The 26343-nt window shown below is 39.9% G+C and overlaps 2 protein-coding genes across 3 annotated transcripts in view; one reads left to right on the top strand and one right to left on the bottom strand.

Moving 5' to 3' along the window:
- c1qtnf12 (C1q and TNF related 12) overlaps nucleotides 1-21391 on the bottom strand; it is a 23612-nt gene extending 2221 nt beyond the window's left edge. The window contains exons 1-7 of one of the 2 annotated variants that reach the window (XM_058641990.1): nucleotides 21257-21391; nucleotides 6080-6184; nucleotides 5850-5961; nucleotides 5515-5699; nucleotides 3743-3851; nucleotides 2258-2351; nucleotides 38-116 (exon numbers count right to left, since the gene is read on the bottom strand). In XM_058641990.1, the coding sequence (XP_058497973.1) occupies nucleotides 38-116; nucleotides 2258-2351; nucleotides 3743-3851; nucleotides 5515-5699; nucleotides 5850-5961; nucleotides 6080-6184; nucleotides 21257-21262 (690 nt within the window). In that variant the 5' untranslated portion in view covers nucleotides 21263-21391. Of the gene's footprint in view, nucleotides 1-37; nucleotides 117-2257; nucleotides 2352-3742; nucleotides 3852-5514; nucleotides 5700-5849; nucleotides 5962-6079; nucleotides 6185-18291; nucleotides 20551-21256 lie in introns of those variants that run through there. The other variant, XM_058641989.1, reaches the window with a different exon arrangement.
- sdf4 (stromal cell derived factor 4) lies at nucleotides 21273-26343 on the top strand. The gene is made up of 7 exons (XM_058641988.1): nucleotides 21273-21482; nucleotides 22664-22980; nucleotides 23426-23562; nucleotides 23711-23824; nucleotides 24090-24248; nucleotides 24591-24766; nucleotides 24894-26343. The coding sequence occupies exons 2-7, from the start codon at nucleotides 22670-22672 to the stop codon at nucleotides 25068-25070; spliced, it is 1074 nt and encodes a 357-aa protein (XP_058497971.1). The 5' UTR covers nucleotides 21273-21482; nucleotides 22664-22669; the 3' UTR covers nucleotides 25071-26343.

The following is a 26343-nucleotide window of genomic DNA, read 5'->3' as shown; positions in this document are numbered from 1 at the left end:
TATTTTTGGTTTGTGAGTCCCTCAGTGTGTTGCTCACCTGCAGCTCCAGCAGCCCGTGCACGCTGACCGTGAATATCTTACTGTTACTCTCTAATCCGACAATCATCTCCAGTGACCTGAAATCATAATAAAAGAAAGATATTTCTCCATAAATATAGTAGTTTTTTTCACCATTTGTGTGAATTTGTTTTGGGGGAAATCTCTCCAAATGAGCCAAAAACAGATACTTCATCATTATTGGAAAAAATCAATTTGCTCAGGTGAGAAAATTCATGATTCTATGCAGATAGTCTTTGACTGTGCTATTTAATTACATTCACTTATATGTGTTGGATGTCTAGGATGAAATAAAAGTACAACCAAACAGCACCATAAATACTGTATATCTCTGTGCAGCACTACACAGAAGATGAAGATCGAAAAAAAAAAAACAATATTTAACATCACCATAACAGAACCTTGGATACACAGAGGAAAATGGATGAATGGTCAGCAAAGCCAGCAAAGATTACAGCTGTAAAAATTACTTAAAAATGTAAGTTGGTCATTTTTATTTATTAAGTCCTCACACTTCTGCTCTTGTATGGAATTGTAAATTATTTTCTGTGATCACAATGCAAAGTTTGCTGAAACAAAGTTTCTGATACACCCATGTTCCCTTGTTCTGCTACACAGAATACAGAGATGAATGGTTTCTTATTTCATTAAATGTAAAACAACCAGGTATTTAAATTGTTTAACATTACAGTCTGACGGCAGACAGTGGGCAGTTAAGGTGAAACTTAAGGGTCCCTTACTTTACCAAATAAAAATAAAGTTCTACTAATGCCACAGTGTATCTCGAAATACAGTAAGGCTTTACATTTTAGTCCACTGCGCATTCACATCAGTTACACATACTTTTCTTGTAAGTTTCCCTTAAGTTTAACCTTAAACGCAGAACATGAAGCTGCAAATTGAAAACTTCAGTGCTGTACCTTAGTACCATCTTCTGATAAAACTGTTTGGGCATTCTGGCACACAACAGCTATCCATCATCTATCCACTGACACATTGCCTGGTATTATATGCTGTCGGACATATACTGTATACTGTATGTCTATGGATGTAAACAGCGGGTGCTGCTTCCTGCCAAAATGGCATTGTTTTTTGTTCTGATGAAGGGATTCTGTGACATCAGCTATAGAGATTTATTAGTGGGTGGATTTTGATGTATTGTTTTTCAAACTATGGACAGAACCAGTTTTCAGTATATGATTTATGCTAAATTACTGGCAGCAGCTCCATACTAAGTGTACATATTATGTGTAAATGGTATCAATCAAGTATGAATCTTTCCTCTACCAAGTCTGTGCCCTCAGAGGCTCAGTAAATGGTTGTAACATCACCGCAGCCTTTAACCGCACAGGGAGACCACTGGCTCCTGTTAAGTGGAAAAGCTAAATTTTTACGGCAAATCAGTCATGTTTGTCTTTGGTGGAACTGCCATCACAAAGGGCCTCGTTTCACATTCTCCGAATTTTCATGTGTCAGAGAGGGAGACTGGCTGAGGCTATGAAAAAAAGAAAAAAGAAAAGGCATTCTTGGTTAGGTAACCTATCAAAATAATATTATTTATATGTTCTCCTTATTGTACCATACTAGAAGGGAGGCTGTGAAGCACTGCACATTCTGGGGGAGACATTAGGGAGCAATTCATTTCAGCAATTTTCACTGACTTTATGAAAACAGAAATTTTGAAATGTTGGAAAGAATGCAGAACTGTTCCCAAATGGATCTTTTTTTTTTGTTGTTTGGTTTTTTTTTCACCATGTTGACCCATTTTATCTGTAGCCTAAATAAATGCCTTTCACCTCTGTGCTACTGAATATTACAAGCCAAGTAAAATGTCAAAGGTGATTCTATAAAGATTAGGTTGGCGACAGGGATGAGGACTCTAAATGAGAGGACAGTTCCTGCTTTCCTTTTATACAGGAAATGCCAAACTGGCTCCATACAAACTGTAACAGACAGCACCTTTGACAGCTCATAAATTCTGGTGAAAATTAAGGCAGAATTAGACACTGTTACATAGGAAAGGTCAACAACTGTCTAAACAAGAATGCAATAAAAGTGCGGTTGCTGTAATCACATTAGTTACTTTACTGGTGATAGGTGACCAACATGCATTATAGGCATAACAGAATTAAAGATGGCAACCAAGGTGTCAGGTGTATAGTTAATGTGGATTCAGGGAAATATGATACTGAATACCTACGTGTATCTGTGGCAGAGAGATTCGATGCAGATCAACACCCGCACATTGTCTCTGGCTTTCAGCTGACTCTTGTTCTTCTTCACTTCATTGTGGTCTGATGACAATCACAAAAACAAAAACAATGCAACATTATTACCATCCTACACTCCCAATTCTTAACACTATTATGTCATTTTGATCGGGATTGTTTTGTTTTAACCTATACAGCTAAAATAAGTTAAGTTAAGTTAAGGTAAATCAATCAGTTACCACTCACTCTGAAAACATTTAGTTGAAAGAAGCCAAGCAACCCAGTCACCAGGATCATAATGCCACTGCACGTTCCAGCAAACCACAGACACATGTGAGCTCACGTTTCTGAACCAAAATTGTGTTACTTATTTACACGTCTACAGACGTGCAAATCAGTGTGATGGTGTTTTAATTGCTTGTGGCGCTTTTGAAGAAACGAGTATGATGACAACAATTTCCTGAGTAAGTAACCTGTGAGTAACCTGTGGTTTAGGGGTAGGGTTAGGGATTTGTTGTTGATAACTGGCACTTAACTGGTTCCTCTCTGGTCGGGACAGAAGTACCAGTAAACATCACTTCCGCTATCTAATGATGACAAAGTTATCAACCATAACATTATCACTGAAGGCTACTGCAGTGGTTGGGTTTTGTTCCTCCCTGACTAAAAATCTCTGGTGTGCCCAATAATGTAGTGTGAAAAAGGCTTAACAAATACCACACAAATACAATGTGAGACAGCAGTGTTTGGTGTTTTTGCTGCTGCTAACAGAACTCCATCAGCTCCAATTCTGATAGCAACACCTCTTCTTTTGGTTTGTTGTGTAGCTACAGTCTTGGGATGCGGTTGGCATCACATTTAAGAACTTCTAATTCATGCAATAAGTAATACCAGGGACAATGTTATCAAGCAGCAGCCACAGAGGTCAGTCCAAATAAAGGGTACGTGACAAAGTTTAATATAAATGATCCCTGGTGAGGGAACAGCTCTCCACCACACACCTCTGTGCTCAGGCATCCTCAACAACAAATTATAGAGAGTACCAGTAAGAATAGTGTATTGGAATCAATAAACAGCACCGGTGTCAGTCAAATCCTAACGATTCTCATTCAAAGTTAGTTTTAGGTTCACAAATACCTCTCCATAGAAAACATCCCATGTTGCAAGTTTGCAGTAAAAACACAAAGGAATTTCCTTATTACACCACAACAATCTGCAACAAATCCTCTGACATTTGGCTCTACAACTGGCCTCGGGTTGTGGTCTGGTGCTTGGCGGACATCTCTCGGACATTATTGCAATGTTACAAGCTAACCCCTCCCCCATTTGCATTTGCCAAAACGTCACACTCAAACATTTCATTAACATTTCCCATGGTTTGCAGAAAAGTAAAACAGCAAAGAGTACTGCGACTACAGTTGTGTCGCAGCTCTATTGGCCTCATTACACTTTAATGGAACATTAATGCGATTTACCAATGTGGACATTAGCAGAGAACTGGTAGATTCCTGTGACAGGAGCTGTGAATCTCCCAGTAGACTGGTCCATTCCTGACCCTCTGAGGAAGGCTCCTTTAGCAGGCGGCTGAAAAGAAAAATGAAAGAAATCTGAATAAATGTTTAGAATTCCGTGCAACAATGCATTCATTTTCCATTAAAGAACACCTTTGGGAACTTAAAGTCATCAGGATCTGGCTCTATGCTTTCCGCATGATGACTGACGTTTGGAGTAACCAATAGCGCCACTGCGGATACAACACAGCATGACAACATTGTCAAACGTGAACAACCGACTCTGTTACGTTGAACTACCAAAAAGCAATCTGAGAGTGATGTTTCTCAGGAAAAAGGTGATGAGGAGGAACTTTTAAGAAACACAGGCTCATCCCCACAACGGAGTGGATGCATATGAATGTTGGGTTGAGGTGGCACAGTGACTCATTGGATAGAAATCAAGAACAAGATGAGTTATCATCATTATCATCATACATAAATATGCGGAAGCCGCGAGCGTTCAGACATCCATGCCATAAAGATCTTAATCAACCGCGGGACACTATGAGGTAATCAATGCAGGGGCACTGATAACCTCATAGTGTTCTCAAGAGTATTTCAGTAGAACACCTTCTCTCAAGACACCTTATGTTTTTGATGTTAACTTTAAAGAGTAAATTAAAATCCTGACAAATGTTTCATTTAAAGACACAAACTGAGATTTCTAAGGTGGTCCATAGTGGAGGGGGTTAATATAGGAGGGGAGAATAAGGTGTAATGCAATTTAGAAGTAGAAGCAGTTCACCAACTCCCCCATAGAACACACACAGACACACACACACACACACACATATACATATATATATATATATATATATATATATATATATATACATATATATATATATATATATATACACATATATACACACATATATATATATATACATACATACATACATACATACACACACATATACATACATACATACATACATACATATACATATACATATATATATATATATATATATATATATATATATATATATATATATATATATATATATACATATTATGCAGATGTGTGGATTCACTTTGCCGGCCCCACTTTCTGATACGTGCCAAGGCCATGGCTGCCGAGGGCCTAATTTTTAAGTGTCTGCCTCCTTGTTTCCTCCTTCTTATTACCCCTGACTCTGCTGAAATATATTCAAATTTAACTTCATAGTAACACGTCTTTACAACATAGTGCTTAGTCAACATGTTTAATAGTCCAGCAAAAAGCCTAATACTCCCCCTCCAGCCCTGTCAGCCCATCCCAACAGGGCATAGTTCTTCCACTACAGCATGCCGTTTCAAACAGTGTCTATTTCTGTCCTCTCCACACTTTATTCCAAGTCTGAGACAGAGTGCCTTTTGTATGCCGCCCAGAGAGTGATGTGTAGAAGTGAAGAAAAAGAAAAAAAAATAAGATATTTTTTGACCAAAGAGCTAGTCTGAGTCTCGGAGTGGCACTGCACACGTTGCCAGTGCCAGTTAACAGTGACGGGATGATCGTCCCATAATCTGCCCACATGCAAACTGAGCGATGGTTACCAAACATTTGCTCTTTCACACACAGTTAGTACAGAGAAGCAAATGGGTCAGAAACAAACAGACGAAGATGAGCCAAAACTTTACTTTTTCAGCTACGAGCAGGGAGCATAGCAGAACCAGTTCATAAACATTTACTTGGATTCAAACAAACATACTGTCTGAAAGTTCTGGAGCTCCACCAGAGTCTTCTTATCCACCACCACAGGCCCCTTGAGCTTGCAGTGGAAAGCCTCCTCTATTCGCCTGTAGGAGGTCATCCCCTCCAGGGTGAGCAGAGCTGTTGGTAGCTGGCTGGGACTGGCTTGTCTCTCCAGTGCTGCTGTTCTCCGCTCTGTAGCTTCTGAAAGAAACAAACCCAGGTTGTTACTGTGCAGATGGACTTTTTGGTCTCAAAATAAGCTCCAATAATGTGATAAAATACCCCCAAAAAAATAACATTACAATGTGGGTGTAAAGGTGTGCATAGTCTTTTTTTAAATTTTTTTTTAACCTTTGATCATCTCTTTGAACTCCTGTAGAAGAACGTCCTGAGTCACTTCAGCCCCAGGAGAGCCAGGAGGTCCCTGTGGGCCAGGAGGACCTGGAGGACCAGGTGGGCCCGGCTAGTGGACAAGAGACACACAGGACATCGTCATGCATCAATTTGGATAGAAAGGTAATTTAATTTCAAAGGTACCAATCATAGTATATATATATGTACTGTATATATAATAGATATACCAGGGGACGCTTGCGTTTGCGACACTTTCCAGGGAAATTGCCAACAGGTCTTTTGACAAAGTCCATCCATGATCCCAGCGGGTCGACTCGCTGGTTGTCAGAAACCTGCATCACAAAAACACAGTTTAATTAATTACCAAGCCAGCATCAATACCAAATACTATCAACACTCATCAGTGTTGATAAATAAATATGAACTAAATGTAATATTTCTCTCAGTCACATGATCATATTCTCAATCAGTAGTTACATCAAACCCATTAAAAGTGTTTTTTACTTGTTTAATCATACATTTTTAAACCTAACCACTGACCACTGATTGGTCAGAGAGTGTCGTCACTGGAAGAGTCATGAGCGCGACGTCCTACACAGGAATCAAACCAAACAATGCCAAACTGAAGATCAGTTAAAAAGACTTAAAAATCGCCAACATTTAGCAAGGAAATGTCTAAAATCTCAATATTTAAGAGGAGACTGGTGTATTTAGCGACAGCGCTGCTGAAAGCCGATGATCGCAACCAGTTCAGCCGTATTTTAGATGGTCAGATGGTCACGCAGGAAGTACTGAACTAACTTTTAATGAACTGATTCTCATGATTGTCGCACTAAAAACATCGGCTTTGCTCGTCATCAATTTAACATTGAGCCGATACTATAATAATGTAAAATGACCCAACTGTGCAGAGTCGAGCCGTGCCGTGCTACAACTGTATAGTGGAAAAGCGTCAACAGAGAGCTCACCTGTACAGAGGGAGATAAATACCAATGAGGAACTGAGCAACCTTTTAGCCCCCTCTCGTTCCAGCTCTGTCCTCATATAAATAAACTCATTAGTTTATTTATATATAAGTAAGTGTGACGATAGAGTAGCAGGAAAGACACTACATATTATCTGGCGGGCCAAAGTGCATGGCAGGCCGGATGCAGCCCGTAGGCCTTGAGTTGGACACATAAGACACATGAGTTAAATAGTGCCAGAGCCCAAGGAAGGACAAACAGGGAAACCTCTTTATTTTTAACTTTACTTCTCTACTTTTACTGCAGCGCAAATTGCTTCCCCCCCCCCCCAATTTTTCAACTTGCCATCATTTGGATACAGTAACCATTCAGCTTGAAAGGCTTTACTTCATACTTCTTTTCTTTTATCCACAATAATCCACTCAGGTGCCATGTCACTTCTCATTTGCCCGGTACACTTAAAAATCAATGTAAACAAACCATGTCATGGGATTTTTTTTTTCTTTTTTCTTCAGCACATGAAAATTTCCATGAGCATGCCGATGAAAAATGAGTGGTGTGATGTCGATTCTGTGGACTGCAGACCTCAATTACTGTAGTTTGTAACAACATGTCAAACTGGCCCAGAACTTTCCCCTCCATCCAAAAACACTCTGGTATTTTCTTTTATTAATAATATTAGTCTGAGCAATGTTATGATGGGAATTTTAATAAACAAGATAGCAGAAGTATACACAGTATGTACACAAGAGCGGGTTACGATTTAAGATTGTTTTGTCAAACTGTACTGTACGTACGTTCAATTTCCTTATCTGAGATAACTCATTTATAATAAATGACTGTATAAGAGACTGGGGTCTGTCAGAGAGATAAGAAACAAAACTCCGAGATAGACCCGCAGAAGCAACGTTCCAATGCATCCTGCCACAACTGACATGTACTCATTTTAGTAAAATGTGTGACTGAATGGATTCCGATTACAGTGAGCTCGAATTTTACTTCCCCTCAACGTCAAGTGCCTTCGGTTGAGATAGAAGAGAAGATAAAGATGGGCTATGGAGGTGAGCTGTCTGAAATGGAATTTGTTTACGTTTGGCAGTGGGACATGGATCACTTATCTTGCAAAACCAACATGGCCCTTTGTTCACTGTTAAAGACTTTTCCCCTCTTGTTCCACCATAGCAGAGTCACTCCTTGTTTGTCTTTTCAATATACTGGAATAAAAGACCGTGTTTTTCTTCTCCTGTGTGGAATTTGCAGAAATCTCACTCCGTCTGTGACTTTCTCATCTGTCTGACAGCAGGAAAAATAAACACGTTAACAAGCGTTGCGCCTACTGCATGTTGGATCACTCCTTTGTTTTTGTTGTGATTTTGAGGCTTGGAAACAGATAAAAGGAAGACAAGAAAACTGGTGCACTACTCTGTGCTGTTTCCACAAGACCGAGAGTCTGTTGGATAAACTGCTTTTTTTCCCCCATGTCCCATTTAAATGTTTCATCTTCATTAACACCGTTCAGCTCAACAACTTTGGCAACGTGGGGGCAGCGGAGAGAAGCTGTTAATACGATTTCAACACATTTAAGTTGACATGGTGTCACTGGCTATTTACACATCCAGTTCAATTAGCACTATTTTCATAACATTATTATTTGCTCATGGTTGTCTCCAATAATCCTAATGGAAATCTGTGAATCTTAAAAGCTACATTATGTGCATTTAAATGTGATCAATATCTTTATAATCTGACAGCTGTCACTGATGAACAGTGTTTGGTCACTGACTCTCAGTTTCATTGGTGTGCAAGTAAATCTGGGAGAAATGTGTTGAGTATCTCACAGCACTTTATCTCGTCAGGAGACACAACTCTTGTCAGTGAATACATATTCCTGCTTATCAAACACATTCATGGGGTGATGTAGGAAATGCCAGGTTCACACTGGATGCATGTGGCATTCTTTGCTGCATCATTGTTACTAATAATGATCAGGATTTATGTGTATATGGTGATATTGAAAGTGTTAATATGTTTAATTAATTATAAAATATATATATGAAATAGCCATATACATTATTGGTGCAGCGAGAAGAGGCGGGACCTGATGAGTTTCGATTTCTTCCCACTCCTTTTTGAACATGTATAATTTAGATTAATGATTAAGCGAATCCTTTTTTTGTCATTTATATTTTATATACATTCATCATCATCTCATGTGGCCCTGTTGTTCACACAGAAGTGTCTGTGCAGCGTCTGCTGTGTTTTACATATTCAAACATTCAAATCACATTCAAATATTCTTAATACTCCTCTGTTCTCCACTAAATGCTGATGCTGTAATCCTGCAAATATTCTACATTAAAGCTTTGTTGGAAAAAAAAAAAGAAACCGACAGCTGAAGAAAGCTCACGCTTGATGCAGATGCAACGCGCACATGCCTTAAAGGGAAGGTCGATTTGCTGCAGCAACAGGCAGGACAGGAATAACACAATTTGTGTGACAGTGACGTAAACAGATATGTCGTGTGAAAATGACATGTGATTTTATGTGGGCTTTGTGCCACCTGAGTTCTTATCATTCTTGTAGACTGCATTCCTGTCAACATGCAAAGTCAAAACTACAACACGGAAAAAAGAGTCTAGTGTGAGCCAAATATACATCGTTCAATGCAATTTAACCCTAAAACACACCTAGACACACTTATGTATTTTTGAGTATTTCAATTTTCTTCATGTTATTGTTTTTAGTCTGTTGTAAACAATGTGAACTTAAATACTCACACTAACACACCTACGCACAAAAATGTGCCCATTGAAAGTCGTTCAAATCACTATTTTGATGCATCATGACAAAAATTTGGCAATTTAAGGGTTGAAAACTTTAAAAATGCATTAATGTTTGAGGTTTTTGATTTTTTTATGAGCATATTTCGGTGATCTAGGTGTGTTAACGTGAGCATTTTATAATAAATAAATAAAAAATAAATAATGCATATAAACCAATGTTTGTGCTGATCTTTCACATATACCAGGCTGCAAATCAAAATTAATCCAGTTTGTATTAAGTATATTGAAAATAACTAATGTATTGTGTATTTTTAGACCATAAAATGAAGGTGCATCATGACAAAAACCTGGCAATTTAAGGGTTAATTGCATTAATATTTGATATGTATGTGAAGGACTGATGTTGTTTTTTTTATGAACACATTTTGGTGCTCTAGGTGTGTTAACGTAACTTTTTTGAAGGCGCATCTAAGGGTTAACTCAAAATTGATGCATACAGTGTTATACATAGGATGATCCATCTATCCTATTTGATGTGAAGGTGACAGAATCTAAACATGTTGTTTCTACATGCCAGTTTTTTGTATGGATTAAACAAACCAGATATGACATGTTAACTACTGAGTTTTTTCAGGTGTTGGCAGGTACATGGTGTACATTTTTTGACTAGATGAAATGTATTCTACAAACACACGTGTTGTGTCAATCTTCTCGATTAACTCTAAAAAAAAAAAAGCATATCTTTAGTGTCAGTTTTGAGCTATAAGTTCATAAGCTTGAAAAAAAGAAAAACCTCTGAAGTAGATGAAAGAGGTTTGTGTTTTGGGTTTTACTAGAGCTCCAAGCCTGTGGCATTTTGAATTTGAATTATTTCCACTGGGAATAAAAGCAACTGAAACAGCCGCTCTGACAGCTTACGATGATTTAGAAGAGATTGATTTTGACAGCCAGTGGCAAAAAGTTTAAAAAAAGAACTTAACATTTATCTCTTTGTTTATGTTGAAGATCATTGTACTAATGTTCCATGATATAAAGTGAGCAGTTCAGCCCACACATATGGCTTATAATTATACAGCACTGAGCTCTGCATAATAATAAAAAAAATATGGAATTTTCTTGCCAGTATATTCATTGACACTGTGAGCTCGTTATCCTCTATAACTCACAGCATTGTAATTAAAACCTTGCCCTCAAGGATCTTCTGTGCTCAAGAGAGAAAGGTTATAACCGAGGTAATTATTAACTTCATTTCAGAGCTAAGTAAAATAACAATAACAGCAATTGACGGCGTAAATAATTTTGTCATCAGCTTATAAAATGTTCAGCTCTTACACAGTGTGCTCTTTGTGCTGTCTGAGCAGAACATACTACACATAGCGACAGCAGGGATGGTTCACACAACATGCCAAAAAGAGATTCATTGTATGCAGGTGAGTCTCCGTCTCCACAGAGAACTTCAAAAGACTCATGCACATGCGCTCATGAAAACCATATTGCCTGATGACACAGATAACCTGTCAGGAGCGTTCAATCCCTCACTCGTTGCTGTCGACTGTGGCGTAAAGTAAACTTTGGATTCCCTTCGCGTAGCTGTGTATCAGCATGTACAAGCCATGGACAAAGTGGGGAGGGAGTGGATCCAGGTATCAGTCTGAGAGAGTTGATGAAGAACACCGGGTCTCTGGCTTTGATCGCTGCTGATGTACGAGTTCCTCACAAGTGGCCTCATCTGTCAGCGGGTGAGCACGTGTTGTTTCAGCGCGCTCTGTGTCGGAGTGTCTGTCAAAGGGCGAGAGACTTGGAAATCTTCGAGCCAGTGTTTATCTTTAGTGACAGCGCTCTAATCATGACACATCTGAAGCTTAGACCATACCACTGGTGGACAAGTGGAATCCTTTTCTTCAGTTAAAAGTACCGTATATAACATGATTTGTGGACACGAAAACATCCCGTGCTCAGAAAATTACTCAAGGGGGAAAAGTATGAAAAAGGGAAATAAACAGCATTGGTTTTTGGCAGAGAGATAATAAATATGAAGTTAAATTGAATCTAATAATTCCTTAATCAATAGTCTATACTGTTGCTAACTGTAGACATACTTTGCTTCCAGGCTGAAAGTGATAGATGGAAGTGTGGATGTTCGAGGTTTTGACTCATAGTCAATGCTGACCATGTGTGCACCCCGGAAACTGGCTGGTTTCTGGGGGGGGGGGGGGGGGGGGGGGGCACAAGTAAACACTCCGTCTGACACCCCGACACCCCTGCCCGACGGGCCTTTCAGCTGATGACCCACTCGAACCAGACATGTCTAAAGGAGCTGAAGCATCGTTCTCTTCTACTTTGGTAGGAATGCGTCGTATTCCCTGCGTCCGGAATTGTACCGCACCCGATGGTGAAGTCAGATACTACAGGACCCTGACGTGCGAGTATACCAGGGTCCGCACAATACGACGTGCGCGGAAGATTTCAAAAAAATGAACAAAAGGCAAAAACGTAAAGAGTAAAACATAAACCAAAAGAACACGGAGCAGAAGCACAAGGAGCTTACCAGGAACACATGAAACCAGCAACCAGAGCAGAGAAATGTGACATAAACTACCAACAACAACACTAAATCCACTAGGGAGGAAGGGTCAATCAAATAAAAACTAGACATGGTTCACAGGACGGAAAAACAGGAAACAATGAGCTGAAAACCAGACTAAGACCTAAAGACCTAGTGTAAAGGAAACAGACCAACAACTGTCCAAACAGAACAATAGTTCATCAAAAAGCGTCTGAAAGATCCAGGGTTTGTGACAACACTTAAGAATGTGTTCATCACCTTTTGTTGTGCTTTTTCCCCAACTGAAAAATTTGGGTTGTGTTGCTTTGTAAACCACACACTCCCTGCAGCATAAGTTCATGGAGATTGTCAGTCGATTTTACATCACAGGACACCGGAGTTGTTGATTCATTCTGGCCTCCATCAGTAAATTTAAATGTGTTAGTTACCACAGAAGTTACATGCAAAATATAGCAAAACTGTCTATATAGCCTAGGTATAAATGCTCAATTTGCCATTCGCCTTTAGAAGGCCTATATTACTTTATACTAGATTGTTGCACTGATGCATGAACAGACTTTTTTAGTTGCTTTTAATGCAATTTGGAGTGCAGGACTTAATTAGTGTTGGTTAAACTCATCATTGCCATGGTAAATCACTCTGTATCGGTAGTGACAAAGTAGGCTGCAGCAGCTATTAGGGTTACGGTGAAACCTACAGTACAGTGTAAAAGCCTGGGAAGACTCCAAGAAAGGGTTGTGACGTTCCAGAAAGAAACTCGGTATTCCCAGGAAGAATTACAGTTTAAAAATGAAAGCAAACACTGGCAAGGGCAAATGGGGATTACAATTGGTTTGGCTTTTCCCCACTGAAGAGCGGTGAAAGAAGAGAAGAGGCTGAAGACAGACATGGTATTTGCATGATATCTAAATAAAGAATTACTATATTGTACTGACTTTATTTGTGTAATTAAGAGGGAGACAAAAGTTCTGCACTGTAGCAAGATACAAGCTGTCAATCACAATGATGTCCACTCATATGTGCCACCCTAGATGTGTTAAGTAACTATAGTTATTATAATTGATCATCATGTCTTTTAAGCAGCATCTCATGTTGCTTAGCAGTCCTGAACCCTCTGCTTTGTGTAAAGAAAAGCAGAACTATAAAGTCATAGAATCGCTCAAAGTTGTACTAAGCACACTATTTGAGTAAATAGACTTCATTACATAGCACCATATGTGTATTATACCCATGGCACACACTGAAAGTGAATTGGGAATGTTTTATTAACCTACAGCACAGTATGTGTTTGGAGTGGTTGGATCAATTACTGGATCAGTCGTGATCCATTCCCCAGGAGTGCAGGAGATTTTATTACCCTCCAAAGATTGCTTTGGGTCTGGATAGCTGTTCCTTTTTTTTACTTTAACCGTGTTTGTCATGTAGTTTGGTGAAAATTAGGTTGAATTTATTTGAGGCAATAAAATGGGAAAATATTTCCCTGGGGCACCATGCCACCAAAAACACAAACACAACTGTTAAAACATGTCTCTGGGGCTGCAACCAGACACTGAAACTCTACTCCACTGCTGCCGGCTCCTGAATTCTTCCATACATACAGTTGAACTTATTTTCTTTTGCATGTCATCCGTTTTTCAAACATTGCACGCATAAAACGATAACATGAAACATTTTGCTCTAGATCAAACTGTTGCACAGACAGGTTTAAGGTTGGCCGGGATGACAGAAAGCCTCCTATAATCCCTTGTTTTTATATCCCCATGTACTGCTCCCTGTGCAGTCATCCATGCATGGGTGGACTGGCCCAATGTTGGGCCCATCCCACCCCTGCAGGGAGGCAGGATTCCCCAGGTTGTGTGGGCCAAGGGGATCCTGGTAATCTGCGTGCATCACATCTTCATGCAACCATAACTGTTTTTTCTGCACGTTTCTGCAGAAACTAAGTGCACCGAGGTAAAAACACAGTAAGGCGTGCAATGTTGACTCTGTTCTCAGTGTCATTCCTCAATTGGCAAGCAAAGTGTGCAAATCATAATTGCGCTGTCTTGCTATTAGTTCAGCACTTCGGTGGAAAGTGCAGAAGAAAATAACTTTGATATAATGATATAGTTGTTTTTTAGCGTTAAAGTGTTGCCCAAAGTTATCACATGTGAGAGAAATATAAGTTTGTTTTTCTGCCTGACAGAAATTGCACAAGACGATCTTGAGCCTCAGACAATAAAGCTGATTGCTTTGATGGCTGTGTCACATCTGTTTTGTGAACAAATTATAGCTTTAAAATTGGAGCGAGTGCTCATTTTCACCGTGGTAGGTAAAATGAGCTGTTGAAAAGCACCAGTTCCATCTCAGGTACAGGTTTGCCCCAGGACTTCAGGCACAATAACATTTGAGGAGGGAAAATAATTAGATCATTCACTTCTAATTCCATTAAAAGGGAGTGGTTCACCGTTTTGATTTCATTAAATATGAAGATGATCTGCTTAGCTTAGCATAGAGACCGGAAAATGGGGGGACTGCCTGAGCTTAATGTGTTTTGTTTGCCACAAAAAGAGCGAAGAAACAACACGTGCAGATAGACTGTTAAAACTGTAGTATGTTACTTTTACATATAGTCAAAGGTTCGTTAGAGTCATATACCAATGTCAAAATGGGTCAACGCCACATGATTGACGTGACGTTGCTGTGCTGCACACAGGAAGTGATGTGTGTGATGTCAAGAGAGACAGAGGCTGCAAACAGGTTGGAATCGGACTGGAAACACAAAAAAAGTGCCCACAAAAATGATAAATGTGATAAATATGTCAGCCAGGTCTGATAGCATTGCTGTTTTCAGACGGAGGACGTAGCTTACAAACAATGACATCATTTCAGATCATGAAGGCTAAACAACAGCAAAAAAGAATCACCCAAGCTTACATCCTGTAGCTTTAATTAGTGGCAGATATTGTTGCCAAGCTTTGTTCTTGGATAATCTAATCTGCTGCTGCAAGCCTCTTTCTACTGGTTAGAACTGAAACATTTTTTCCAGAAATATACTAATGCTACTGCTTTAATCGGACTGCTGCACTTGGAAGTTGTTTATACTGACCCCTTATTAAGCCTTGTTCTCACCATTATTGAATAGCACCAGGATGCAATTTTCACAGAAAAAGCAACGACTTCATTTACAGGGCAAAGAAACTGCATTATTCTTATGTCCAAAAGTACTGAAGAGAACGGAGTTCACTCGAAATCCATTGTGTTTTTCATCAGGGATGATTATTATGACAACACTCTGGTTCGGAGGAAAGCGTATTTTGTCTTGCTACTGCTGCCTCTTTTACAACAGACCAAATAATACTACACCTGGAGCCAGTAGGGATCAAAGTTGTCTGTTGGCGCTTTAACAATTTCAAGACTCGCACAAACATTACAACAATGATTACAACATTATTATTGTGACTTTACTACCGCTAAGCAAAAGGCCGATCACTTTTATTAGCAGGAGAGATCTGCAAATTGTAAATTTAAAATACATGAAACCACAATTCTGCGTTGACTGATTGTCCCTGTACAGTTGTTTTTACTTGAGGACCGGTTTATTGTAGCAATCATTCTGAAATTCTAGTTTCAGCAGCACATGAAGGGATTTCTGTAAATCTGGCATCAACGTAAGGCTATTATAAATTAAACATAATCCAAATGAAACGGTCTGTGAAGTGAAACTCACACACAGTGCCGTTTATTTTACTTGCAAATTCATGTTGTAATGACATAAGACCGCTGATTATTTAGTCTCTTCTTTGCTCTCTCTCCCTCAGATGACTTCATTAGGCCACGTTTGCGACGTTAAATAAGCGTAACCTTTTTAGGGGCGCAACATGCTGAAAGCCGAGTTCGTTATCATGCAGCACAAAGTGATGGTGGTTCACAGTAGTGCGTGGAAGGTGTGTGCTCTCACAGTGGCCCTCTTTCCTATGGGACTTGCTCTTGTCTCGTGTGTGTGGGTTGATCCAAAAGGTCCCACACACTGCTGCATTAATCATCACTGGGAATGAGAGAGAGGAAACAAAAACCCTCGCCTCGGGCTAAACCCAAGCATTACTCAACACGCCAGGCGTGATGTTTGACTTGACTCCCCCAATTACAGCCATCACAGATCCCTCGCTGCTCTCAACTATGACAGATTCCTCTCATCCTAAGAGTGGCGAGCAATAAGTCTTAGAAGCTTGTACCTCTGACATGTTGCTCCAGAATGTACAACATGACGGTTCAGTGAGATTGTTTCAAATGTCTCTCAGTTATCATCTCATTAAAAGAATTCCACTCGCAACACAACTCCATACCTCGCCATTGTGATCACTTTCAAATGGAAAATCTCCCAAGGAATGCAGTGTACGACTGCGAGCTGCCAGCAGCCCACACACAGGATTGGTCAGATAGAATGCCATCATAAGAACTGTTTCAACTGTTTCCACTGGGCACAAGGGGGGAAAAAAATGTAAATGTGGAGTGTAAATGTTTGGCTTGTTTGAGAACACAAATTTCATTGCCAGGACAGCTCCAACGGACGCGTTGTTTTCTCTGGGAGCTAACAGAGGTGTAATAGGATAAACTCAGACAACTATACGACTCACGTTTGCTAATTTCCAACAGTTTGTGTTTCATGTTCAAGCGGCACCAACAAAAGGATATAGTGAATACAACCACTTGCACGCATGTCAAGCTTAAATCTCAGGTTCTCGTCAGAGGTGACAATGTTTGGCAAAGACACTATCTGGCATAACACTGTGTCTTAAGAGTGATTATGTCATTACTCTCTGATTGTGGGAGATGAGATGAAAAGAATGTCAGAGAGGGAGGCGCTGGGGGCTAATCCTCACCGAGGTGTTCTCTTTCAGGACCCTTTCTATGGGGCTTTGTGAGGGGTTTATACGGCACGCTGCCCCAGTTTTTGGGGCCGCACCGCCCCTATCGGATGTCCCAGACACAGCGGAGTCAGACTAGGCCTGTGAATGACAGAATCAATAGGCTGGGAACAACATCACCGTAAGTCTTTAAATATCTGTCTACCTAACTTTCCCAGGAGTTACATCACAGCTCTTGGTCTATAAGGGTCTTTAAAGGGGGGGTGGGGGGGGGGCTGTGTTTGTGAAGACACAACGGGATGAGACAGAGAAGTGAAGTCCCAACGGGGTGCAATCCTCAGCAGGCTTCATAGTTGACACAAGGTCATTCTTCATAGCTTGTGCTTTTACAGGGCAAGGCAAGTCAAATAAACACAACCAGGTCACAACCACCTACAACGTGTTCTTTAAAAGATACAAAGGAGACCTCACTGCTTGGTTTCGGAGGGTGTGTGTGTGTGGGGGGGGGGGCGGTGGAAGTTACGGTTCGCAATCCAGAGACTCGCTACTGGTAGAGGCTGAGGTGAGGGCTGATGTAAAAAGGGCAGCGAGAGAGTTACATGAGAATGCCAACATAATGGGTGGGCCGAAAAGCAAAAAAACAAATAGCCTGTTGGAAAACCCTTGCAAATATACAAGACCCGCAATAAACCAATAAATAACAGAGTCCAGGGCCAAGTCCAGCTCCTGAAAATGATGCATCACTGAAATGTTTTGTTGCCTGTGGAATACTATTCTAATACAAAATAATGTTCATCTGTAAATAAAACGGAGACTTTCATCATTGATTATTCGGTTTCTACCTATATGGTGTACTATGGTGTACTCTACTATTGATAGATGAAACTTATTTGCATCTTGATTTGCTGTCACAGGCTGGAAAATTGGCAGCAGACACCCACAGTGCTCACGACTTGATGCACTGATCAGCCTTCAGATGTCCACATTCCTGACATACTTATGGAAGTCATCCATTCAGTGTTTCACACATTTTGGTCCATCTCACCGTCTCAGGCTTGACCCTAAAAGGGCACATCTGCCCTGTCCCGACCTTTACCTTCGCCACACTTAATTTCCTGCATATTGCGCTGGACACATCTCACACATCTGCGGGTTGACTTCAAACTTAAATTGACACTCTTGTAGAACAGTTAGAGAATAAATGCAGACATACCACAAGTCTAAATTATCAACAATATGTTACTTAAACAAACAAGTTAGAGCATTTTAAGTCACTACCTTGATGCCTTCACCAACTTCTTCGCTGTTGGAGAGAGTTGAATTGTACGTCTCCGTGTGTTGTGGGGTGGTCTCCTTTAGCCTCTTCCTCTCTTTCTTGGCATCCACCCCATCCAGTAGGACACACTGAGTCCAAAACACTGCAGCCACCACAGCCAGAGGCCCAGCCCCGCACCACATCTTCACACTCCTTTGATCCGCAACTGAATCCCCGGAATAAACTGGACCTTATGTGATGGACTAGCTGTGTGATTGGACAGGAGCTGAGGATGCTTACAAGGCTCTCTCACACACACACACACACACTGGAGTCCCAACAGGGGTGAAGGAGACCAGAGCAATGCAGCTTCAGGGACTCCCTGTCCAAGAGACTGTCAGACTGAGTGGTACCACCGTTGCTCCCCTCTTGATGAGCTCTCAGTCAGCACAACGTTGCAGGGGCACTGGTAAAACTCTAGACACAGTGCCAGGAGGCTTACTCAACTATGAAATTTGTCAAGCAGAACGGTCCAAGAGAATGACAGATCGGCACAGATCTGACAGCAAATAAACCCATTAGTGAGATTTTTCACGCTTTCTGCTCTGTTGGGGTGTGAGGTGTAGAGGAGAGGAGGGGGGAGACAAGTGGGCAAAAGAAGAGGCGCAGAGGAGGGGCGTCCAAAGCTGAGGGTGGGCTGTGGGAGTTTGAGAGATGGATGGCAATATTCTCCTTCTTCACCCCACCGTTCTCTCCCTGCTGTCTCTTACAGTGAGCTCTGGATCCAGTCTCCTGCAAAGTGCCGAAAAAGCTGAAACTTTCACAAAAGTTGGACACTCATCAGTAGATCAATCTGTCAATTGGAACGCCAACCCCCTGCAGGGATGCAGAGTGAACAAAGGCCTGGAGGAGATGGATGAGGTCCAGTTCAGATCCGTTTTCTTCTTCTTCTTCTTGAAGAACTGACACTTGTTACACAAAACACAGGCACACTTTTACAGCAGTGTGCTCTCCTGCTTCTGGAGGACTCGATTCAGGTGCTGCTTACTGATGGTCCCAACAAATCAACAAGTCCAAGGCCACGTGCTGAGATTTGATGTGTGGCAGGTCTCTTCTCGCCTGCTCCGTTGCTCCCAGTCTCTCTGGTCTCAGTTGCTCCCTTGCTGTCTGACTGAGCTTACAGGAGGGATCACAGTGGAGTTTTATCATCACCCTTTCTCCCTCCCGCTACTCTTTCTCCCCGTCTCCCACTCCCTCTCCCTGTTTCTGTTTCTTCTCTCTAGCTCTCTCTAGCTCTCACTCCCTTCCCTCTTACTATTGGCAGCCTCACAAGCTCTGGCAGACAATTTGAATGTGTGTGTGATATGTATAAAGTTGTGAATCTGTTTGAGAGAGTTTGTCAAGATAGCTCAATATTAACCTACTCTACCAAATCCCAGTGTTTAAATCAAAGCTAAGAAATGGAAACAAATCCCTGCAGTTTTTTTTCAGATAATCTTAAAGCATTATCTTGTGTTATCTACCCCTTGGAAACCAGCCACTCAAATTTCACATTGCTTACATTGCAAATAATTGTTATTTCTGTCTGTGTATCTCTGCAGTCAGCTCATTTGTCTGAAAACGAATCACTCTAGTAAGGATAACTAGCCATGTTCACTCATGAGGGCAAACCTCTAGACCTCTTAAATTTTGAGAGGACTGCTTCAAATGTGGAATTACATTTTATTATAGCGCCACCCAGAGGCAGCAGCCTGAAGTACACACAACTAACCAGCACCTTCCAAACTATTAAAATAATTTGGATTCCAGAAAATCTGTTATATTTGAATGTTCATCACATAACAATTTAAATTTGTACTACTTTACTTTTAGCTATCAATTTAACAAATGTAACAATAAGGTATAGTTACCTTGTAGCTACTGATTAGTATTTTACCCATTTAATAGTTGATCTATTAATCTACATAATCTCTTTGTCTGTTACCATTGTTTTTTATTTATATTTTGATTTTGATATTTAATTTGTCCGATTTGTGTGAACCGGAAGTTATTGTCTTCCTCGTGTGTTGCACTTGGACGTTTAACGTTAGCCTTCAAAACCATACTGAGGATCAATCATGGAGCGTTTCATCTTGATAAAAATAAGTCTCATGTATTCTGTAAAATTGCACTGACGTAACGTTAACTGTTTCCTATGTTATTTTATAGCAAACGTTAATTTTACTAACGTTGAACTGAACCCCTTCCTTCACTGTTTACATTTGAAAAGGTACATGGCCCCAGGCTCTACAACACACGAAGAAGACAATAACTTCCGGTTCACACAAATCGGACAAATTAAATATCAAAATCCTTTTTTTTTATCTGAGCAATAAATCGAAAGTACAAAACGTTTTGGGTTTTTTTTGGTATCAGATTCATAAACGAATAAGGAATTTGGAATCTCAACTGAATGAATGATACACGGATTCCTTACATTTGCTTATCCATTTCATACTTTTGTGGCAAGTGTGTACCAACAAGACATGCATGGTGATAGTAGTATATAAAACAGTACAAAATTAAACAAGAAACAAAAACAACAACAAAAAGGATTGTGATTAAAAAATAGTAGTGATGCGGACAAGAAAGATGGCAGAATGGTTTGGTTTAGTATTTTTTAATTATTATTTTCTATTAACAACTTCATGTTGTGTTGCCGTTTTTGTGGCATTTTGTGTTTAGATATTTGATGACGGACTTTTAGGACATATCTCCCAAAGTTGCTCACGTCAAATTCAAAATTATTCAGGTTTAACCTCAGCAGATCGTCTTGACCATGTGCCTGAATGCATTGAGTTGCTACCATGTGACTGACTGATTAGTTATCCATGTTAGCAAGCAGTTGAGCAGGTGTACCTAATGAAACGGCCGCTAATTGTATATTAGTGGGGAAAATATTTTATTCTGAAAGTGCTCAACGGAAGTGACGTGTATCATTGCGCTTACCTTCATGTAACTGATCGGTCGGTAGCTAAAGACTTGCAAGAAGCCTCCCTCCTCTGACAGCTTGAGTAAATAAGCGGTAACTGGACCGTTGGCACGGGGCTTCCAAATCTCTAAAGAGTCGTTTTAGCCCGAGTCGTCCCACATTTGAGGCGAAGGTGTTATTGGGGAGCCACGCATACAGGTACCGGACCCTGACAGCTCTGACTGACTGGATCCACCAGCGCAGGTCCGTCTAACATGCTACCTGGTCTTCACTCCGCAGCTAGCCAGCCGGTCCTCCCACCAACTTTAACTTTACCGCAGTGTCGCATTCAGTTTCCGAGTTTAACACTTCGTTTTTTTCTTTGACTGCTTCTGTTTGACGGTGGACTATTTATGATCAGACGTAAACGTTTAGAGTTCCCTGCCCGTGTTAGCCGTCTAGCTTAAATACGTTGTTAAATGATTGAAATGACGTGGCGAGGCTAATTCGTTAATGACGGATATCCGCCTTCAGTAAACCAGGTTTAATCAAGATAACCTAGTTAGATACCATGAGTTAAATATTATAGTGCCAGTGACTACGTCACTTTTTACAAACTGTTTTATTATTATTTACTATTTGTGGAGATGATACACATAATCCGTTTGAATGCAATTTAATGTTGTGAACATTAATGTTAATAGTAAGATCAAAGTAGACATATTTTACTTGTATGACTTGGAAAAAGTACACACACACAAACAAATATATATATATATATATATATATATATATATATATATATATATATATATATATATATATATATATATATATATATATATATATATATATATATTGACCAAAAAGATGTGCTTTTTTTTAAGATCTTGCATATCTATGTATTATTCTATGAGCTGGATGGAGATAATTTACACAGACATCATTATTAGTATTATTATTGATGATGATGATAATAATAACAATAATAATAATGAGAAGAAGAATAACCAAATGTTTGTTTTCAAACTACAAGAATCAGAAACATGTTCATTGCAGGGAATTTGCTGTGGTGAATTTGGTGCCCAAATACAATAAAAAGAAAAAAATACAAATTACACACAATATTAAACTAAGTTCAACAATAAACTATAAAACAATATTGCAATGCAATATTAAATACTGTTGTTGGGTAAAGTATAATATATCCTTTAGTAGATGAAGAACAGTTTAATCCGCAAAGTCCAGAGAAGCAGTCTGTTTTTCAACTAACGGCCAGCTAGTGTCTCTGGGAAAACTAAAATACGACAACTTTTCAAAATTAAAAGGAAAATGGTTTGGTCATGCATTGGATTTAAAGAAAGTCTCATGGAACAGGAATGCAGCAGGCTCTACCAGTCTGCACACCTCCCTAACTCCTTGCTTTTAAATGTGTCCTTCCACAGACAATCATGGCTGTCTGGAGGAACCTGTGGTGCATAAATGTCGTCACTGCAGCGCTGCTTTTCTGCATTCTGCTCCTTATCGTTGATGTGCGGGCACGGCCAGCCAACATGTCAGCCATCAAAGAAAAGCCACCAGTCAGTAAGGATGAGAATGAGATTCTTCCCCCAGACCACCTGAATGGAGTGAAGCTGGAAATGGATGGACACCTCAATAAGGACTTCCATCAGGAAGTTTTCCTGGGAAAAGATATGGAGGAGTTTGATGAGGACTCTGAGCCGAGGAGGAACAGAAAGAAACTTATTGACATTTTCAACAAGTAAGACATGCTTTTCATTGTTTGACTCTCACTCAGTGATTACACTTTTCTGGATGCACAGATGATGTTGCTCATTACATTCTTCAGGACTCGCCAGCATGAAGTCAGGAAACATTTGCAGAATGTGCAAACGCAGGCCAAGTCAGCACTGCACACACCAGTGTCCTTACTAAGTCACCTGCTAAGTTTGAAGCCTGTCAAGAGACCCATTAGACGGTTATGAGTTTAAAAGACAGATGATGATATCCTCATCTACATGATTTTATTTCAGCTTCAAGTTTTAAAGCTCAGAGTCTGATGAACAAATAAATCCAAATTCTCATCAATCTCTGTCCAGACGGGACAAAAGTCAGACAGATGATGAATCATAACGGTAATTACAGGTAACTAATGGTCAGTAACTGGATATTTCACCCTTCAAATTCACCCTTTTTTAACTGTACAGAGTTGATTTCAACCAAGATAGGAGTGTCAGCGCCAAAGAGATGCAGCGATGGATCATGGAGAAGACGGAGGAACACTTTCAAGAAGCCATGAACGAGAACAAGAACAGTTTCCATGCTGTTGACCCAGATAAAGATGGTAAAATAATCCACTTCTATCTCACCACACAGGTCAACCTTTCATGGTCTGTGAAGGTCATGTTGCATGTAACACTGTGTCCTAAAATAAGACACAAAATTAAGTATTTTCTGCTTACCCAAAACATGAATTCATGCTTCGTCCACAGGTACCGTGACATGGGATGAATACCGGATCAAATTCCTGGCCAGTAAAGGTTTTAATGAAAAAGAAGTTGCGGAGAAAATAAAAAATAATGAAGATTTGAAACTGGATGAGGAAAGTAAGTATTGGCATTGATTTTCCAGACTTACTAAATTTTTATTTCCTGATATAATGCTCTGGAAGAAACTCTCTACCCTGGTGCTTTATTTAAAAATTTAAGACACTTTATTTAATATGTCCAGATGGAGTAAAATAAAAAAATGCCACTCGTAAACATAGGCAATTATAGTCTCTAAATCTGTGAAGAGTTATTTGTTTATCTGACTGAATTTTAAATGTATATATTGTGTATATATTAACATATTTTTTTTTCATCATTATAGCTCAGGAGGTTCTGGAAAGCCTAAAGGACCGCTGGTTTCAGGCAGACAGCCCTCCAGCAGACCAGGTTCTGAATGAACAGGAGTTCCTGTCTTTCCTCCACCCAGAGCACAGCAGAGGAATGCTCCAATACATGGTCAAGGAGATTGTCAGGGACCTAGGTACGATGTACTCTAAATACCTGAATCCCGAGCTTTGGTGTCCAAAATATTTCCTTTGATGCAATGCAGATAGTGTTTTCTTTATTGATAGATTTATAGATTGAGTTGAACACTGCTGCCTGTTTTGTCTAAATGACATCGATTGAAAACAAAAATACTGAGCTGAGAAAAGCTACAACATGCCACAGAGCTCGTTTTTCTTTTCGACAGAACACGCAAATATAAAGAAATTAACAAGGTAAAGAAAAACGATTAAATCTTTTTTCTTTACCTGTCACTTTATATAAATATTATACATAGTTACCTTGTGTTTTTTTTTTTTTTATGGTGCGCTCCTTGCAGATCAAGATGGTGATAAGAAACTGACCCTGTCAGAGTTCATCTCTTTACCCGTGGGCACCGTGGAGAACCAGCATGCTCAGGAAATCGATGATGACTGGGTTAGAGAGAGGAAGAAGGAGTTTCAGGAAGTCATAGATTCAGACCGTAATGGCATCATTACCATGGAGGAACTTGAGGTTAGTAATATACATTCTGTATAAAGGAAATGGTTTTGATTTAAAATTATTACCTCCTGAAGGAGATGGATGTCTTCACTCGTGTATCTATTTGGGTTTAATTCTTTCTTCTCCCTGTGTCTTCCAGGAGTACATGGACCCCATGAATGAGCACAACGCCTTGAACGAGGCCAAGCAGATGATTGCCGTTGCAGACGAGAATCAGAATCATCATTTGGAGCTGGACGAGATCCTCAAGTACAGCGAGTACTTCACCGGGAGCAAGCTCATGGATTATGCCAGAAATGTTCACGAGGAGTTCTAAAGACACGTTCACTTTTTCCTTCCGTTTGCTCAGCAAGGCAGGGCGGCATCCTTCATCTGCTTCAGGGACAACCTAATGATAGGATGTTGTAGTGTGCAATTCTTGTGTTTTCACAGCCTTGGTTCAGCTGCCTCGTTCACTGCTGGCTCCTGTTATTACTCTCCTCCTCTCTCAGCTCTGCTCCGTCATCCATCAGAGTTAACATCGTCAGCCTTCTGTGTGCCACTGTGTGGACTCTTTGACCTTCAAATGTTGAGGCACAGCATCAACTCGAAATTGGTTTTGTGTTAATATTGTGAAATGTGTGTGTATATGAGAAAATTTAGCCCCCCCCCCTCCAGTAGCTTTTCAGGTTGGTGTAGTGGTGAGGGAGACTGTGCAGCCAAGTGAACTCTTTGTGCTGCAGTGTAAATATTCATTGTCATACTTAGGAACCAATGCAAAAGATATTTATATATAAAATGATGCTGAAAGTAACCACACATCTAGAGATTCCATTTTTGCTATAGGACACTTACACAAACTATATGCTGTCATTTAAAACCCAAAATTAAAAAATGGGGTAGCATGGGTTGTGCACTTTTCACTGGTTTCCATCATCTGTCCATCAGGACGTATTTACAGGGTATTGGTCATGTAAAAGAAATGTTAAAAAAAAATTGCTTTAATATATAGTGATTCTTTACAGCACAGGCTTTAGTCAATATTTAACTGTCTTTAGATAATGGAAAATAGATTAATATATTATACAGATGTGACTTTCACAGCAGACATTTTGGACTAATTGAGGGGAAAAGCATGTGTCGCCGATAACATGTGTCCTCAATGAGAGCTTTTGTTAGGTTCACGTTAGTTCAGTGTGAGTGGGTGTGTGTTCCTTACTACAAAGTTAAACTGTTAAAATCCTGCCTTGTTTAAATGTGGATGAAGACCAATCTGTTTATTTGGCTCGTGTCATTTAAATCACCCGCATCTTTGTTCTTTGATGCTAGTCTTCATGTTTGTCGTGGCACACACAGGATTAAGGGTTGACTCCTCAGTATACTTAACCATTATAATTCCACATGTCCCATGTTTATACATGCATGCATAAATAATGGAATTGTATTCCTCCGTTTTTGTTGATTTTTCAATAACCTGTGGATCCTACTACAGTCCCACTGTCGTCTGTCCTGTTTGGATTGTAAAGTAAGATTTAACAGAATATTCGCAGATTTATAAAAAATGTACCACAAACATACTGTTAAACAATAAACATTTCTTATGAAAAGTG

This window comes from Solea solea, chromosome 11 (genome assembly GCF_958295425.1).
Source record: "Solea solea chromosome 11, fSolSol10.1, whole genome shotgun sequence".
Lineage (NCBI taxonomy): Eukaryota > Metazoa > Chordata > Actinopteri > Pleuronectiformes > Soleidae > Solea > Solea solea.
Note: the sequence above shows the minus strand (reverse complement) of the source record. Positions and strands in the feature narration are given on the sequence as shown.